The 18,191-nt window shown below is 47.1% G+C and overlaps 1 protein-coding gene across 6 annotated transcripts; it reads left to right on the top strand.

Moving 5' to 3' along the window:
* The first annotated feature begins 1,993 nt into the window (after nucleotides 1-1,993).
* TPD52L2 (TPD52 like 2) lies at nucleotides 1,994-17,959 on the top strand. 6 transcript variants are annotated; one of them, XM_083873124.1, is made up of 9 exons: nucleotides 2,027-2,113; nucleotides 2,598-2,737; nucleotides 3,866-4,014; nucleotides 4,816-4,875; nucleotides 6,332-6,391; nucleotides 10,356-10,457; nucleotides 15,963-16,011; nucleotides 16,093-16,141; nucleotides 16,225-16,340. In XM_083873124.1, the coding sequence occupies exons 1-8, from the start codon at nucleotides 2,056-2,058 to the stop codon at nucleotides 16,126-16,128; spliced, it is 654 nt and encodes a 217-aa protein (XP_083729250.1). In that variant the 5' UTR covers nucleotides 2,027-2,055; the 3' UTR covers nucleotides 16,129-16,141; nucleotides 16,225-16,340. The 6 variants fall into 6 exon arrangements, with proteins under 6 accessions (XP_083729251.1, XP_083729248.1, XP_083729250.1 ...); XM_083873125.1 differs by lacking the exon at nucleotides 16,093-16,141 and having other exon boundaries at nucleotides 1,994-2,074; nucleotides 2,625-2,737; nucleotides 16,225-17,959; XM_083873122.1 differs by lacking the exon at nucleotides 16,093-16,141 and having other exon boundaries at nucleotides 2,006-2,074; nucleotides 16,225-17,959.
* Nucleotides 17,960-18,191: the final 232 nt, after the last annotated feature.

The following is an 18,191-nucleotide window of genomic DNA, read 5'->3' as shown; positions in this document are numbered from 1 at the left end:
TGGGAAACTGTGGTTTGTTTCTACCTTTACTGCCCCTGTAGTTCAGGGCTGGAAAACAACGCGGTGCCCGAGGACAATTTCCAGAGACATTTGTGCCTGGGCACAGGGAGATGCCGCTCACATCCCAAACCAGGCCGTCAAACGGCCCCCTCCTTCCCGCCCGCCTCCACACGGCTGGAAGAGCGTCAGCGAAGGGAACTCGCCCCGGGCCTGACATTTCTGCATTCGCCAGCAAACGGCCAAAAAAGAAAAGCCCCAACCAAGCAAAAATCCCGGTGGCAGCAAAAAGGGAACCGGGGAGAGGTGGAGGGGGCAGAGCTGTGGCTGCCAGGGCAAACAAACGCCTCCACAGACGTTTTGCCCCCAAATAACTGCCCAGCCCCGGCAGAGCCCCAGCAAATCAGAAAACACAAAAGGGATTTTATTTTTTCCCCTCTCTCCAAATTTAGGAGATTTTGCTCTGCGCTTCCCAACACCCTTCAAGGTCTTTGGATTGGGGAATTATTAAGTTGGCACCACAGTGCATTTAATTAAAAGCCAGCGCCTGGAGGTGGAGGGAAATCAGCTGCTGGAGCAGGGGATTTTTGGAGGGCAATCCCGTGAGGCACAGCCCGATCCTTGGCTGCCCAGGGAGGCCGGACTTGGCACTGGGCTCTTGGCAGAGCTGGCAGAGGCCACAGCAGTCCCTGTGAGCCGCAGCCCCCCCAGCTCCTCCTGCCGCAGCCACCTCTCAGGGCCAGATTTTCAGGAACTCAGGCTCTGGTAAGCTTGGAAAAATCTAGATTTTTCTCATGGACTCAGCATTCAGCCACTCCCTGGGTTTCCACTGAGCTCAGCTGTGAAAGGAGGTGTGGAGCAAGGCTCCAAACTTCACAATAACCCCGCAAAAAATCCCCCAATAAAAGGTTAAGCAATGAAAGTGCCCCATGTCCTTCTAAGGCCGAGCAGGCAGATGGGGTCATGTGCTGTGCTCCAGGAAGGGCATTTCCAGGAGCTCTGGTGGGTGTGAAGCCTCTGCTGGGGTGGCCAAGGTGCTGATGGAAAGGGCACTGACAGATTCCATTTCCCCATCTATATTCACTTCCCTTTTCGTGCCTCATCCTGGGGAACCCGAAGAGACAGGGGAAAAGGCTCTGAAAATGAAACGAGGTGCCAACCCAGCGGGATTTTCAATGAAGGGATTGCAAAATAGCTGGAAGCTGAGCAGCCCAGGACTTCCCTGTGCCCTGAAGCAGGTCTCGGACTCAGGTGGAATAGGAGGCCGTGCTGCGGGCGGGTTTGGAGTCCACTGCACTCCCGGCCCCTACAAAAGGAACATCAGAGTGTCACCCGAGCCGAGCTGTGCCCGCAGCTGGCACGGGCCAGACCTCCCTCTCCTGCCACCGCTTCCCCTTCCCTGGCGCTGCAGGTGGCACCGCGGGACAGTCCGGTCTGTGAGGCACGTTTGGAGCGGGCAGTGGCCCGATCTCTGCAGCCACACACCGGGAATGGCTGGGAGTCCCCGTGACCGGGCTGGGGGTGCCGGGCAGGCCCCCGCCGGACCCCACGGGAGCCCCAAACCCCGAGGGCGGGATGAGGGGATAGTTCCCGTCCGTGCTGGGTGATCAGCGCTAATTAACGAGCCCGGTGGGGGCTGGGGCCGGAGGTCGGGGGGTCAAACAGAGCGGCCGGGCCGTGACGGGCTGGGAAATCCCCGGTGCCGGTACCGCCCGGTGTGTGGGGCCTGGCCCCGTGTCCCGGTACCGCCGGGTGTGTGGGGCCGTGCCCTGTGCCGGTGCCCTGTGCCGGGCCGTGCCCCGTGTCCCGGTGCCCGTGCTGGTGCTGCCCCCTGCCCTCCGGCCGCGCTCACGGCACCGCCCGGCCCCGCCCGGCCGCGCTGACCGCTCCGTGACGTCACGCCGGTGTTCGGCGGGGTGTGACACACGTGTCACCGTCACCGTGGCGACGCGGCGCTGACGCATTTTCCCAGCGACCCTCCCCGGAACGGGCGGGCGGCGCGCTCTGAGCGCGTCACCGGGGGCGGTGGCGGCGGCTGGACGGGCCCGGGGCGCCGCCATGGAGAGCGCGAACCAGGGTACGGGCCGGGGGCTGCGCTACGGGCCTGGGGAGCCTGGTACGGCGGGTCCCGGGCACGGGGGGAGCCCGGGGACGGCGGTGCGGGGGCTGCCACTGCCGCCATGGGGGACGCGGCCCCGGGGATGGGGAGAGGCCCGGGGATGGGGAGAGGCCCCGGGGATGAGGAGCGGCCCCCAGGGATGGGGAGAGGCCCCCAGGGATGGGGAGAGGCCCCCAGGGATGGGGAGAGGCCCCGGGGATGGGGAGAGGCCCCGGGGATGGGGAGAGGCCCGGGGGTCTCTCCTTGGCGCCGCTCCCCCGGCCGGGCCCCGTCCCCACCCACAGTGCCGGGCACAGGAGCCGTGAGGCCGCGGAATGCCCGGTGCCGCCGCCGGTTCCGATCGATGCTGGTGGAGGAAACTCCGGCGGAGGTTTCTCTTCCCCTTCCCGCAGCTCCGCCACCCCCGCCCCGCTCCGCTTTGCATAACGCGCCTGGCCTGCCGCTTGCTTATTCAGTGCCCTCTGCTCCTTGTCTGCGACAGATATCAACCTTAACTCTCCCAACAAAGGTCTGCTGGCGGATGCCATGACAGATGTTCCCGTGGATAACGCGGCCCGGGGCGCTGCCCCCGAGGGATTGACTCTGGCCGAGGAGGAGGAGCTGAGAGCCGAGCTCGCCAAGGTAAGGGCAGCTCGCTTTGGCAGCCTGTGCCCCCGCCGTGTTCTGCTGGGGAGGAACAAACAGCAGCCACAGGGGCAGGACTGGGTGTTTTGTTGTTGTTGGGGTTTGTTGGTTTTTTTTTTTTGGTTTTGGATTTTGCAGTGTTACCTTTGAGTGTCTCGGCTGATTGTTAAAATGCACAAAGCTGGCAGGTACTTCAAACGCTGTGGTGTGTTGTTTGCTCTTTCCCATAACAGCCTAATTTAGAGCTCTGAGGAAATAAGTAGCTTTTGATGCCGTGAGCTCAGTGTAGGATTTTAGTTCCATGTGAAGCGAGAAAACACTTCAGGCTATTACTAAGTAAAAGAAAGCCATTTTTCCTTAGGAAACTGAAACCATGGAGCACTTAATGAGCTTTTCTTCCTACTTTTTCCTCTTAAATACTTACTACATTTTACAGGCAACTCATTCTGGTGCCTATATGCTTTCCAAGAGCTGAGGGTTTGTAATGTAACATCCTAAAGTTTGAGCACCTTTGGGGGTTTAAAGATCAGATTATCATTTCTGTCTGAAAAGTGGCTGAAGATAATTGGAGCTGTTTCTCCATTGTCCTTTCCTTCATGTGAGAATCTTGTGGTGGTTCTTTGACTTGCAGGTTGTGGCAGGGGAGGACTTTGCTGCTCTGGGTGGTCATGCAGGGCTTGCTGAGCTGCAGCTAAGGTAGAAATGAGCCCACTCTGCCTGGAGACAGCTCCAAAGTGCTTTGAAAGTGTTGTAAGAAAGATCTCTTGAGGAAAAACTCTTTGCTTTAAAGACATCAGAGGGAAAGAAACGTAAGATAAAATCTTAGTTCATAAGGTTTGGTGACTGAATCATGTCTCCTGTTGAAATTACAATACAAGGAATGGATTCTGTTCATCTCAGTGTCAGTAAGTCACCAGTCCAGTGACTTGTATGGAGGTGAAGTTTGAGGGACCTCCCATTCCAACACTGTTCATGTTGAGTTGAATAATTCATCTGATGTTCTTCCCAATTTTTAAAATTAATGTTAATGAAATGTTGCTAGTTTTCGAGGGAGGTAAAAATCCGTTTTAATTTACAGTTTTTAACTAAACTCTGATTTGAGACAAACCTCTGCCTTTCTCTAAGGTTGAAGAAGAAATTGGTACCCTCAGGCAAGTTCTGGCTGCCAAAGAGAGGCACTGTGGAGAGCTGAAGAGGAAGCTGGGTCTGACTCCCTTGGATGGGTTAAAGCAAAACCTGTCCAAAAGCTGGCACGATGTCCAAGTCTCCAACGCGTAAGTGTTCCTTGTGTTTAACTGGGACTCTGTGTGACACTTCCCAGCAGAGTTTCCAGAGCTCTTTTGAGTGGCTGGAGGTTTCTCTTCTGATGGGTTTATGGAGTAAAAGGCACCTTAAAAATTTGGTTTTTGTGTCTACGTAAACTGGGCTTTTATATCTGTGGTCAGGGTAAATTGTTGCTAGCTGCTCTTTCCCATGGTGTTAGAGACCTGGATCACATTTACTGGTTCAGTTTTTCTATTTCTGCCCATTCTTTGAAGCACAGGCAGTTGCTACCTTGTTCTGAACTCAGGCTCAAAGAGAAGTGCAAGCAGTTTCACAGCTTGTACCAGTTCAGAAGCATTTGCTGGGTTGTATAGCCTGAATTAAAAACCTGCACTTCCTAGGAAAAAAAAATCTGTTATATTAGTGGGCTTTACCAGAGTCACCTTGTCCTAAATGTGTGAAGTGAGACTGTTCCTGAACAGGCATTAAGGGTAATGCTGTGCTTGACAGTGCCAAAAGGAGGGTCCATAAGGTAAGTTTGTCCCTTCATTGAGTGCCAGGGACTCTGGGTGCCCATGGAGGCATCACTCAGGCTAAAAAGTCTCCTGTAACTTAACTGGGATTTGGAGTTATTGACACCGATACTGCAGAGCAGATCATTGAGCTGTTCATCTTGCTGTTTATTCTTTTCCTTATCTTCCCTCCTCTGTCCCTGCCCCATTTCTGTTATTCATTTATCACTGGAATCTGTGTCATTGTCTTCTAAAAAAATGAATATTAAAGTTATATTCATTAACACTTTCTGTTTCTAGTTATGTGAAAACATCTGAGAAACTTGGAGAGTGGAATGACAAAGTGACACAGTCTGACTTGTGAGTGCCTTGGTCTCCTCAGCATCACCTCCCTGTTCCTCGCTGCCTTCCCTGATCTGTGCTGCTCCTTGTTCTCCCAGGCAGCAGGGCTTGCTTGGGAGCTGGAGGCAGGCTGAAGCAGGATTGTTACCTCCAGCATGCCTGGCTTCCAGCTGAAAACATCCCTCAGTTGCAGAGGAGATGAGTAAAGGTTTCTGCCATCATCTCTGTCATGGTCTTGCTATTGCAGAAGAAAAATTCCAATCAGTTACCAGACCACATTTTGTGTCACGAAAAAAAAAAAAAGGGACAAAAGTTTAACCACAATTTCCCTTCAGCTGGTAATTGGTAGGTTAGTCTGTTGTTTCAGGTGTCTTATTAGTGAACCTCTACTGTGAAACTATTTCTCTTCTCATTATGAATGTGGTAGGAATCAGTTTGATTGTTGCCTTTCTGTGGGGCCACCTGGGAGAGAAGTGGCTGGAGGTGCTTCCCCATAGCTGGAATTAGGGGCTGTGCAATTTCCAGTGTGTTAATGAGCTTCTGAATCTGCTGTGTGACCCTTTTCCCAGTGTCAGCACTAGAAATCCATGAATTTTAATATTTGCTGTGTATCCAAGCAGGTGACAAATGCAGACAAAGAGCATCTGGCTACTTTTGCTTCTGGAATATATTCTTTAATTATATTAGAGCTCCATTGATATTAGACACAAATCATTAATTCCTGCTGCATAGCTGAACCTAAGGAGCCCTTGAGTGCTTTCTGTGCTGAAGTTTCTCTCCCTTTGTCTTGTGTTGAAGGAGATTATTTAGCTAAGAGGAAAACTCAGATTGGGAGCATCACATCATTAGGCAAGGTGGCACGGATCTAATTGGGGCAAGTGAATTCTGGGTGATACGTCCCCTCCTTTGAGCACATCTGTGTTCTGTCTGAGGTGGGAGCAGCCATCTTCTGTAGTGTGTGTGTTCTGCACCTCCAGTGTTAATTGTTACAACCCTTAAGGTACTGTTTTTGTATAGAGAAACTTGATTTCCAGAGATCAGAAAAACAAAAATTTAATTGTTTGTCTGGTTCCTGCTGTATTGGTAAAATACATCTTTGGGTGTGGCAGTTTGATTTTTTTTTGCCTTAAGAGTTCACTGCTCTGTGCTTTTAATGCAGATCAGCAACAGAACATGTAGGAAGGGAGCAGAAGATGCAAAGTTTTTCATTTCCTGACACCTTTTAAACTTCAGGCTTTGTTTCTTTGTGCTCAGTGTTTGAACATGCTTAAACAAAAGAAACTGGGGCTTAGGTGTCTCCCTGCCTCTCAAACAGTTCTTTTTCTTCTGGCTGTACCAGAGAGGCTGAAACTGTTGTCAGAGAAATAAAACCCCTGATACTGTGAGTGTAATGAGTCATTATAATGTGGAAAGTGTGAGAAGAAGCATCTGTAGTGAATCTTGGAGCTGTCTCTAACCTCAGTTGTGTTTGTAGATATCTTTCAGCCAGCAGCACACTGGAGGACTGGAATGAAAAATTAACTCAATCAGAAGCGTGAGTGTCTTAACCTTCAGCCTTAACAAATGCTTTCCTCTGCCAGTCTGCTGCCTCTAACTGTGCTGTGCCCCTGCTCCCAGTCCTCTGCTTTCACTAGATCTACCTGGACATTTATCTTTCCAACTTTTACTTTTTTAACCCAATAAATGCCTCTGCTGGGAGAGGTAGCTTTTGCTCAGGTCAGTATCCAAGTGATACTCTATAAATGCTTGCCTGGTCTCAGGAACTGGCTGAAACCCCTGGGTAGCTGAGACCTGTGTGCCACACATTGCACCTTCAGCTGGGAAGCTGTAAAATAGCCAGACTGACTTTCTTGTTACCCCAACATGCTCTACAGGGAGCAGGAGCTTTGCTTTCTGCTGTGGTGCCTGATGAGAACCGAGCTGTAGTGTCCAGGGCAGTTTCCTGTCATGTTGGGGCCACAAGTAGACTCAAACAGCTTAAACCTCACAGCTGTTCTACTCCAGTTGAATGCAAATCTCTCTTAGATGTGCTTTTACTAAATGCCTGAAATTAAATTCTCATCTGGACTAAATTATGGAAGGATATTATGGAAGTTGGCCTTTGTCCTTCTCACTGTGCCTTTCCCACAGTATGTAGGGCAATCCCTTACAGTGCTGCAGTGGGAGCAGGTAGGTTTTGTGATTATTTTCTGAGCTGATTTAAACTGGGGAGGTAGGTCTTAGATGTGAGCCAGCTCTTCCTGTTCTCTGGAGTGGGTATAAAATGCAGTCCTTGGAGCTGTCTGGTTATCAGCAGCATGTGTGAATGCACAGTTTTCCTCCTAACATGGGTGAAAGAGGAGCAGAGATAAAATGTAGGAGTAGCAGCAAAAACTTCCAAGTATGCAGGTCTACTTTCAACTGTGTTTTCAAGATTAAGAAGCTGTAAACTGTCACCATTTCACTTGCCAAACAGAATGACCTTGGGTTTTGTGCTTGCTGTCCGTGACTGACTCCAGCGGTGTTCAGAGTCCCTCCCTGGGTGTGTCTGCTGGAATAGAAAACTTCTGGTTATATCTGTTTCCTTGTACTTCATAAGCACCAGAAATGTGGCGGAAATGTGCTTTTGTGGAGCACTTAGGGCCTGAAGAGCTGTGGCACCTCAGCTTTCCTGCTTGCTTTGGCAGTGGGCAGAGTGGTGCTGGCAAGGCAGAGACTGAAACTGAGACTTGAGGGGGTTGAAAAATTCCAGCAACATTTCAAAAACCAACCAGAATTTCTGTTTCTCTGAAGTTCAGTGAGTGCAAAAAGGCAAGTTCAAGAAGTCCAAGGGTGAGGTTTTATTATGTTTCGGGGTTCTTTATGCAAATAGATCGTCTTTCCTGTTTCAGTGCTGCTCTGCTCTGTAACTAACAAGGCTCTTGAGTGAACTGGGAATGGACCTGACTCCTGACCTTAGGGTGCTTTTGTGTGCTGTGCAATTTCCTGGTGTTTACCATTCCTGGCCACAGACTTTCCCTCTGCAAGCAGTACATAAACAAGGCAAAACCCACCCCAGTCTGTTCCTAGATCCAATTTCACTGTAACCAGAATGTGAGGTGACTTATACGATTTGTGTCTTTAGCCAGACAGCTCAAACGGTGATTGCTGGATAAAAGCAAGTGAGAGGAAGCTGGTGTTAATGGATAAAGGAGGATTTGAGGGTGCAGATTTCATTCCTTCCTGTCAGGGTTTATAGGAAAGGGGTGCAGTGAAATGTTGCAATACCACAGGATGAACAGTGCAGGGCAGAGATCATCTCTGCGGCTTCTGCTGCAGCCAGTTGCCTGTGAGTAAAGCAGGGTATTAGCCAGAGCTTATATTTATTACTCCCAGATTTGGATTATTTCGTTGTGCTTTGTGCTGAGGCTAAGGGAAGAAAGCGAGTGCTTGTGAATTCACACCCGTGGAAAACCAGGCTGTGGCACTTGCAGTAGAAGAGTTGCAACTTCTAGGTCAGGGCTGGGTGTAGTTAAGTTGCATTAGAGTCTTGTATAAGCTGATCCCTGGCTGTCACAGCTGCAGCTCCACATGTGTATCTGGTGGCAGTTCTGGGTTACAGAGCTGCTCATCTCCCTGTGCTTCCCTGGCCCTGCCTCCTGCCTGGCAGCAGTGAGGTGTGTATGTGTGTGTGGGAGCTGGGGATGCAGGACTAGGCTGGCCATCTGATCCAGCTGCTGCTTTTTTGTGCTTCCAAGTTTATATTTAATCCAGATTGTTACCTTGATCTAGATTGCTGTGCCAGCACAAGCAGTTGTGCTGGAGGAAGGAGCACACTCAGGCAGAAGCAGCAGCACCCAAGTGCTCGTTCTTCGGTTATATTAAAAATTCTGTTGTCAGATGTGGGAAACACGATTGGAAGATCTCTGGCCTGTATCTGCTGAAGCTGGGCGTAATACCTGGAATTTTGCAGTGTGAATGGCACCATGGTGTGCTGTAAACCATTTCTCAGTGCTGAGCTCTGAGTGCCAAGCAGACCTAGAGTCAGCACTGCATACTTTGGTGAGCACGAGATGTTCAATATTTGTTAGGCAGCTGTAAATCAAATCCCATGACAGGGCTCAGCCAGTGAGGAGCCTGGCTGCTGAAGGCAGGGATTGAGATACTCCTCAAACACGGTGTTTGCAATAGGAAGGCAATCCCTATCTGAGATCAAACAGCCTTGGTGCTGATCAGTTCACTCCTAAACTGTGCTGAGATGCAGAAAACTGTGCTGTGCTGAGGCAATGTTGAGGCCTTGCTGTTGGGGCACGCTCCCTTCTGGACCTGTTGAGTTCAAGAAAAATTAGTCTCAAATATGTGTTGGTTATAGGAATTCTCTCTGAGAAGCAGGAAGAAGGAAGGAAAAGCTGATGCAGTTTTGCCCTGTTCTGCCTAAGTCTCGTGTGTATTCGTGATTCAGAAATACTTGGCTGTGATATTAAAAAAAAAACAACCAACAAACCAACACGTTGTAATTGGAATTGCTCAAATCCGGTTCTGGTGCTGTGGTGCTGTCGGTGCACTTCTGCCTGGAGAGCAGGAGATGTAAGTCATCTGTCACTGTGGTGTTTGTAGCCAGGGGAGCTCAGGCATGAGAGAACATAGGCTGTTTATAATGTCCTTCTCCTAAATGTCCTCACCAGGCAAAAAAATAATCTCAAGATGAAATACTTGAAATAAGAAAAGCTTAAAATGTTGAACTTGTTTTCCAGCCTGAGTATTTTCTTTAAAGTCTGAAGAATGACATAAAACTAGATGTTAATCATCAACTGTAGAATAGTTTAGAGAGAATGAATTAATGAAAGTGACACAAAGAATCTTTGTTCCTGAGATTAGTCTCATCTGAAGGAAACAAAGGTTCTCCAAAAGTGTCTCCAGCTCAGATATAAACTCAAATAATCAGCTACAAATAAAAGCTGTCAGACTTCTTACCTATTGTGGTTCATGGTAACTGATAGGAAACTTCTTTACTGATTTATTTCTAAACTGCTGCTGTAGAGCTAATGCTGATTCCTGCATTTCTTTTCTGTATGGTGATGATGGTCTTGCTTCTTGCCTCTTTCCTCCAAAACATAACACCACAACAAGTGCTATGGCTTCCTCAAGGCTGAAAGGATAGTATGGGATAAGATCCTAGATTTATTTTCTTCAGGACACAAAAAGATGGTTGCAGAGCAATTAGGCTACAGTGTTGTGGTGTTAGAGCTTCCATGTGGAAAATTTGGTTTGCTTTTGTTTTTAGCAAATATTTGTTAGATTTAAGAACATATGGTCAAAAGTATAAGGTGAGCATATGGAAAGGTTAATCCTACACTTGCTGCTTTTGTAAAACTTCAAGTATTTGAATATATGCAAATCTGGAAGTGACTCTTGCAGTGAAGTCAGTGCAGCTCACTAACCCAGCTTCTTTCCTTTAATATGGGGTCCTTTTTCAAAATGGGGGGGACTCCTTTGGATCCAGTCTATTAGTTCAATCTATGATTTTTTTTTCTATGTAGTTATAAGAAGACCCAGGAAACCCTTTCCCAGGCTGGACAGAAGACTTCAGCAGCCCTTTCCAATGTAGGTTCTGTTATCAGCAGGAAGCTTGGTGACATGAGGTAAGATTTCTGCTTTGCACTCCAGGCTTTGATCTTGGTTTCAAACAGGAATGGGATTTTAGACAATAACTAGGCTTTCTTCCATTTTTCTGCTTAGTTGGCAGCACGTTGCTGTTGATGGACTGCCACCTTCTGTGTGGTCCTGTGCATTGTAGCTTAGGACAGATTGAACTCTTACTGAAGACTTAGCGAGGGAATAAGCCTGTTCTAAGGCATTGAAGTTTGGTTTGGTTTAGGAGAACTGAACAAACATTTTTAGCAACCTTCCCCCTTTTACCATCATGCGGATTCACTACGGCTTTTATATCATATGTGAGAAATTAGAATTAAATTTTCTCTTTTCCATTTCTTACTGGGTTATGGAAGAGTGTTTTCTCAATGTAACTACTTTGGATTAGAGAGGGGTCATCCCTCCTGTGCTCTGTTATGATTAAAAACAAAAAGGGAGAATTCTGTTTGCTGCATTCCATGTGGTTTCAAGCCCCAGGTGTTGACATTCCGTGGAGAAGGGCAGCATGTCTTCCAGGCAGAGTTATGTCTTCTTGGTTAGAAAATATCAATTAATTCAGAAGATTATGACAACATTAAAAATTTGTTCTGTGGTTGAGGTTTATCTCCATTCCTTAACCTGATGACCACTGAAATAATTGCAAATTTAAACCTGTCCAAACTGGCAAGAGAGACAGGTTGTCCTGGCTGAGGTTTTTGCTCTGTGAGTTTCTCAGCTGTACAAAGCTCAAGGTTAGAACTGGTGATTTACCTGCTCCTCAGAGCCTTAAGCTAAAGATTTCTTCCCCACTAATGGTGATATCCACATTTTTCACACAGAATCCCTTGACTGTGTTTTTATTGGATTTGGGAGCTAATTCTGTATGTACAGCCTGTCTAGGTTACTAATGAAGAATTTTTAGAACTTGTATTTAATGTGCTGTCTCAAACCTTGGATTGAATGGGGAGCTGTCATTCTTTGTAGGGAATTTCCTATTCCACTGTGGCTGGGAGTATCCGAGTGGTAAGAACTTGTTGGCCTCTGATCACATAGTACTGATTTATTCTGGTTCTGTCCTCAGTGAGTTAGTTACTGTGTTCCTGGGGGTATTTTTTTTTGGTGTTTTCAGTAGCTCTCATCTCTGAATTTGGCAGAGGACTAGCTGGCTTCCTACCCTTTCCAGCATTCAAGTTGTATCTTCTTCCCTGGAAACTCCCTTGTCTGCTGGAAAAAGAGACTCGTGTAATCACAGCAGATTATGGATACTGGCACAAGAGGTGGCGGCAACGTGTTTTGCCAAACTGATAAGTGAATCTGGGGCCTGGTTTCTGCAGTTTGGCCAGGCTATTGCAGCAAAGAAATGGGAACTGTGCTTTTTTGGGGACCACATGGGGAACTCCTGAGCCTGGGTTGCCACAGGCAGAAGCTGTTTTGACAGGCTTGGTCCTGCCTGTTGTTTTGAAGTTGGGAGGATGCAGGTCATGCAGCTGCTGAAATGTTTGTGCCATCCCAGGAGCAGGTGATGGAGGGAGGGGATACTGGGATGTTCTCCTGGTGGCAGAGCTTGCCAGGCACAGTCACTGTCACACCTGGCCATGTAATGAGCTGGCCCAGGCACGAGCCAGGCCTTTGCAACAATGGTTTTTCTCAGCTCCAACGTCTGCATTCCTTTTCATACCTAATAACTTGGGTGAGGTGTTATGAAATAGAGGCAGCTTCTGCCTTATCACTTGGGAATCCCTGCCAAAGTTATTTCAGCAGGATTTGTGGCCCTGCGGGGGAACACAGTAATATTTTTTTTTAAAGACTTTCAGTTTCTCTGCATATATAAACAGACTTCTATCTCCTGTGCTGCATCCAAGTCTTCCTGTTTCTGATACTGAAGAAGGTTTAATTCTGAGCATAAGGTTTTGCAGGAATTGTCCCACTTTTCACCCTTGCCAGGTGAACTCTGGTGTTCTGATATGTGATCAGAGCTGACGAGGAGTGAAGTCTGTTGTATTGCTGTGATCACTGCTCTGAGCGAGTGGGATGATCTCTGTTCTCAGAGAATCTCTCTTACAAACCTTCTAGCCTACACTGACCTCCGTTACTGTACTCTGTTTTTTTCCTTGTTGCACTACAAATTCACTTGTAAAGCGAGTTTATTTTCCAGCACTGGAAGTGTTGAGATAACAGAGGGGATTTCCTTGTTTAGTCAAGCCTTCACCGGTTGATAAATGCAAGGAAGGCCTGATAAATGGGCACAGAGCCTCCGATGCACCAAGGGTGTGGGCCTGATTCCATTAAAAATGCTTGCACCAAATTGTTTTTAAATACAAGTAACACGTTAAATCTTTAGACTTGTCGTATTCTGGTCAAAATAATTTTGCTGTGTGGATTGTAACCTTGGGAAATTAATGCTGTAACCGTGTGCTTGCCGCATTAACGCTCTACTGGATTGCTCTGAGGGGAGGAAATGTACCTCAGTGGGTGGGATTTTTTCAAATCTTGGCCTGTTCAGATGTCTCTGTTATCTCCACCTACAGTTAAAAAGTAAATTGGCTTTTAGACATTCTGTTCCAGCATTTTACTGATTCCAGTAAACTGCAAAATTGGAAGTGTTTTCTTTTTGTTGCTTTGTGGGTTTGTGTCCACCTGTGCACTTCATGGTGTCTGATGAAGTTTGCTGCTGTACATAATGCTACAAGCAAATTCATTATGAAATGTTAGCCTGGACCCAAAGTGCCTGCAGATTCTGGAATTTATGTAAATCTTCAATCCATATGGAAGGAGGAAAAGGGTTACTGCTAGGTCCAGGCCAAGATACTGAACAAGGAACCAATGCTTGTGGTATTCCGTATGGAGCAGCATGGTGCATGGATGTGTTATCTGTGTTGTTCTCCTTTAAGCAAGAGTAAGTAGAAAGTTAATTTATTTCACATGCAAAGGCAGCATTTCAAGGCATCTGCCCTGCCAAAGAGCTGACTTGGATATATGGGGAAATGAAACCACAGAGTCCAACATCTTCTCTCTGGCTGTTAGGAAAAGCCCTTGTACTCATTGCCAAGTACTTCACATCCAGCTTGCCATGACTGCTTCTTACTGCAGAGACAAAAATTATATTTAACTGTAATAAAACACTGCTCTGGCAGGAAAAGCTCCTTTAGAGCATCCTGGTAATCTTCCTAATAGAAGTAGGAAACCTCAGTCCGTTGTTTCAGACTGCTGAGATGCTACTGCATTGCAAAACCCCATCCTAAAAATGGGCAACCAAGTTACAGGGTAAACATGATACCTTTAATCTTATCTTTATTAACCTGCAGTGCTTTTGTTCTCTGAACTGTAACTTGGAAATTTGCAGGCTTGGCAAGATAACATGCAGGTATCCATTGCAGATTGCCCTTACTCAAGTCCTCACCAGGAGTCTGAGCAATGCTGTCTTTGTGTGAGAGATCACAGGGGGAAATGGAGGAAGGAGGTATCTCTACCAGTGTAGCTGGTGCTTGGTAAAACCTTCAGTTTAGAAAAATGCTTAAAAAAAACATATGAAAGCAGTGAATGGGGGTAGGCAAAATGTTTTGGATTGCTGTTGCACATCTACTCCTTCCCCTCCCCAGCTGGGTTCTAAGTTGATATAAGTGCTGTTATTGCTCTTTGAGAAACATCTTAGCTTGTCTGGAGTTAATGAAAAGCTTTTTTTTTTTTTTTTTGTTTGCTCCTGTGATTTGTTTTGAGAGGCTTCCTCCTGGGTAGTTGACCTTGCTGTCCCATGATTCTGTGACCGTGTCCCTGCGTTTGGTTTTTAGCTCTGCTCAAGTTTCTGACCATTCCTTCCTTTTTCTCTCTGCTGCCCATGGCCTCTCCCAGGGCTCACTCCATCTCACATTCCCTTAGGTAAGATACTCTTCAAGGCTCTAAAAGAGCATTTGTTTCTGTGCTGGCCCTTGCAGTCCTTAAAGGGGAAGCTGGTTATTTAAGCTTTGCCTAAACTTTTGACACAGATTGAGAAATCGACCACAAACCAGTGCCCTGGGATTGACTTTTGTATCACAGTTGCAGTTCAACACTGTCAATCCTGTGTCTGGAAAGCTAAATTCGAGGCTGCAGCTGTTAAATAAGGGGAGAGAGGGCTGACTCCTACCACTTGGGTTGTCCACAGCAGCCTGTGTGTGGACAGTGAGTGCTTCAGACCCGGGGTTAGGCTGCTTTTGCACGGTGTCAAATTGTCATTGACTTTTTCCTCCTTGTCCCAAATGCTTCCGAGCAGCGGCTACTCCATCCGCCACTCGATAAGTATGCCAGCCATGAGGTAATGTAGCCTGTGTCTCCTGAGTGGGGCTGGGGGGAGGACAGCTGCCTCCATCACTGCTGGGGGGTTTGTTCTCACTTGGACAACCAGCTCCCTTTTCTGAGCATGGATTAACCATGGTCTGCAGTTTGACTATTTTAAGGGTTTTTTAATATCTCTTAAGGTCATTAGCACCTGTCTTTTCTTGGACTAAGGGCAGTGTTGCACCTGTACCAAAGTCTGGTTGAAGCTTGCAGCTTCCAGAGGTCCCTGAAAAGGGCAGGATTACAGTTCTGTCACAGTGTATGGCACAGCCATTGCTGATACCGAGGTGAATCCTAATGGGAACCCTCTCCTCGGCCTTCCCTCACTATGCCTCAGGTGGTGACCTCCTTGCAGGAGAAATGATTGCCAGGGCTGGACAAGGCCCACAGAACTCTTTCTGTTCATCCTCTTTCCAGATCAACAGAGGCTGCAAATGGCTGCAAATGGCTGCAAATCTAAAGCAATTCCTTGGAACAAAAATAACTGAGATGAGGCGAGTCATCTCCCAGCGCTCCGCAGCCTGGCCCGGGGGAGCAGCTCTATGAGTAATTGCCTGGTCTGGAAGCTCAGTGCAGAGCACTCCCTGAAATCCTTCGCCAGTGAAGCAGCTTGTTGGGTTGTCAAACAACTGACCTGGTTTTCTTTGCTAGAAATATGAAATGCTCTGATTAATTTATTACACCGTGATTTTTGTGAGCATTTCCTGATGCAAATGATCACCTCTGTAGAAATAAAACTGCTGATAGGTGCAGGTACATGGCCCTTCCCCTTCCTCCCCATGGGATATGATACAGGAAACTTAAGCCTTTGTTTTAAACCTTTCTCAGCTTTCCCTTTCCACTATTAAAACCAAAATATTTTTCGTTGGAAGTTTTTTTAAAGCTAAGAGCTGTTTTCTTCTCTACTTAACTGTGCCTTGATTCCCCAGTGAACTAGGATTTGTTTCCCTCAACATTTTAGCTTGAGCAATTGAGTGGACTGCACGTGGTATAAATGTTTTCCTTCAGAGTTTGGATGTGGTATTCTTGCCTGGTGTGCCTGAGAATTTGTGCCAAAGGCTGTGAGGAGCTGGAAGTGCTCTGGGTGATGGTGTCATTGCAGGGGAATGGCCACAGAGCCCAGTCACACTGTGCCATTTGATATGGTTAAGAACTAGCTTGTCTTGATTGGTTGTTTTTTTCTCCCCTCTTCTTTCTTCAAGGAATTCTGCAACCTTCAAGTCCTTTGAAGATAGAGTTGGGACCATAAAGGTAACAGTCTTCTTTGTCTTGTAAACACAGAGTGTGGAGCCTTGTGCAGAAACTTTAATTTCTGCAATGTTTTTCTTGTAGACTAGTATTCGGGCAAATGGCCTCTCAGATATGTGAAGTCTTGGCTACAGTAGGTGACCTCGACAAGGGGGAATTGACTTGGTATTCCCAGTGCTGCTTTCTCGTTGTCCTCACTCTCTTCTCTCCTTCCAGTCTCGAGTGGTGGGCAGCAGGGAAAACAGCACTGATGGCCTCCACTCTCCCTCTGGAGCTGGGGACAAGCCTCCACAAGACAACGCTCCCTTCTAGACCTGGATGTGGCTTTGCACAGCTGTGCACAACTGGAAGAGCCCCCTCCCTCCCAAACCTTCACCACAGCAACAACATGCGAATCCAAGAAGGGGCTGAGAGCCAGCCTGGAGAGATCCATCCTTCATTCATAGACACTGCTGCTGGATCCAAGTCAAATAAAGAGAATGCAAAGTTTTGTACACAGATAATATTTTACACTAAAGTTTGTAGATTAAATGTATCACTGCTGTCCTTTTGGGAGAGCGTGTAAGCTGGAGTTTCCTTAAAGTAGCTCAGAAATGCCACTGCTGTGGATGAAAACAGTTTTCCCTTGTCTGACATATCTTGGAGCAGATACGTGGCCCCGAGCAGCATGAGGAGGGCAGTAAATGGAGAAGCCAAGTGCATGGGCACCTTAGCTTCAGCTTCTGGCTCTGTTCTCTGTATGGGCTACTCGGGGAGCTCCCAGGCTTCTCCTGTTACTGTTTTCTTTGGCTCTTATTGGAGCTGTTGGGTAAATGGTGTAAACAGTTGGGGTTTTTTCTGGGCTCCTAAAAGGTAAACTTCACTTAGCAGCTGCCTCGTTGTTACACTAATGCTCTAGCTTTAACAAAACTAAGAATCTTTATTTTTAAATGCAATGAACTTTAAAGAAATAAAGCTTAAAAACAAACAAAAAAAAAGCTTTGGCATATTAGGGCAATGCTCCCTTGGACTCTGAAGCTGAATTGCAAGCCTTACATCACTTATGCTTTACTTGTTTATGATTTATTTTCTGTAGAGGAGACTGCAAGGGTTCTAAAGCTGGTTGTTGAGCACTGGAGTTTTGCATCATGCAGTCATAGCAGCATGTTTATAAAGCCAGTTCTTGTGTTAAATTCAGTGGTGCACTCTGTTTCCCGAGTGTATGAAACTTGCTTCTCCCTTCTCAGCTTATCCCTTCGTTCTTGGAGGAGGAATTTCTGAAGGCTGGAATATGGATACCATTGGAGGGACTCTGCTCTGCTCTCCGAGGGCTCCTCCAGCTGGTACATCTGGCTGTGACTGGATGGGTTTCTCAGTTGAAAGCCCCAGCTCTAATTTTGGTTTACAAAACTGGCAGAGAGTCACGGAGCTCACCCAGTCCCTCCAGGGGCTGGATGTTTTGCTCTTTTGATGTCCAGCTTCATTGCTCAGGAGCTGACAAATTCCAAGTTTTTTTCCTAGAGGCCTGATCTTATTCTAGACAAGGTGCCTCCACGTAGAAATACCTAGAGTGAGCAATTCTGTGCCTTAGAGGCGAAATGGGACTTACTCAGGTCTTTAAACTTATGTACATATCTGGTAGTTTTAGTGGTTTATCACCTTGGAGGAACTGCCTCTGACCCTTTAGAGAAGCAAGTTTTGACACTGATTTGATTAATGTTTCCCCCACCCCTGCTCCCCTCCCTCTGCAGACCTGAGGATGTGGGATGAGATGTTAGTGGGCAGATGTACTAGGCCATAGGTGGAGTGTAGAGTGTCATTCAGGGCACTCCTTGTTTGACTGGAACTGGCCTCCCTGTGAGGAACAGAGCCAGTGAAATGAGGACTGCAGGAGCTTGGGTATGGAACTGTTTCTCTTTAAGATAAAGACTGAGGAAACTTGTCAATAAAGAATTCCTTTGGGAGAAAATGGGGTGAATGTCTTTGTGTTCTAACAACACCGAAATCCTCTCTTGAGTGCATGTTACAAAGTCATCAGGTAAGTACCGACTGCCTGCAGCAGCCTGAGGCAACAGGCAAGTGAAATATTCCATCCTATCCCTCTGGCTTGTCTGCTGGCTCTGTGGATGCTCTCTCATGAAGGAATGTACTAAATAATATTTACTGTCTGATGTTTCCTTTCCAAGATACTGGACACTGTTCCC

The sequence above is a fragment of the Zosterops lateralis genome (genome assembly GCF_965231275.1).
Source record: "Zosterops lateralis genome assembly, chromosome: 16".
Classification (NCBI taxonomy): Eukaryota; Metazoa; Chordata; class Aves; order Passeriformes; family Zosteropidae; genus Zosterops; species Zosterops lateralis.
Note: the sequence above shows the minus strand (reverse complement) of the source record. Positions and strands in the feature narration are given on the sequence as shown.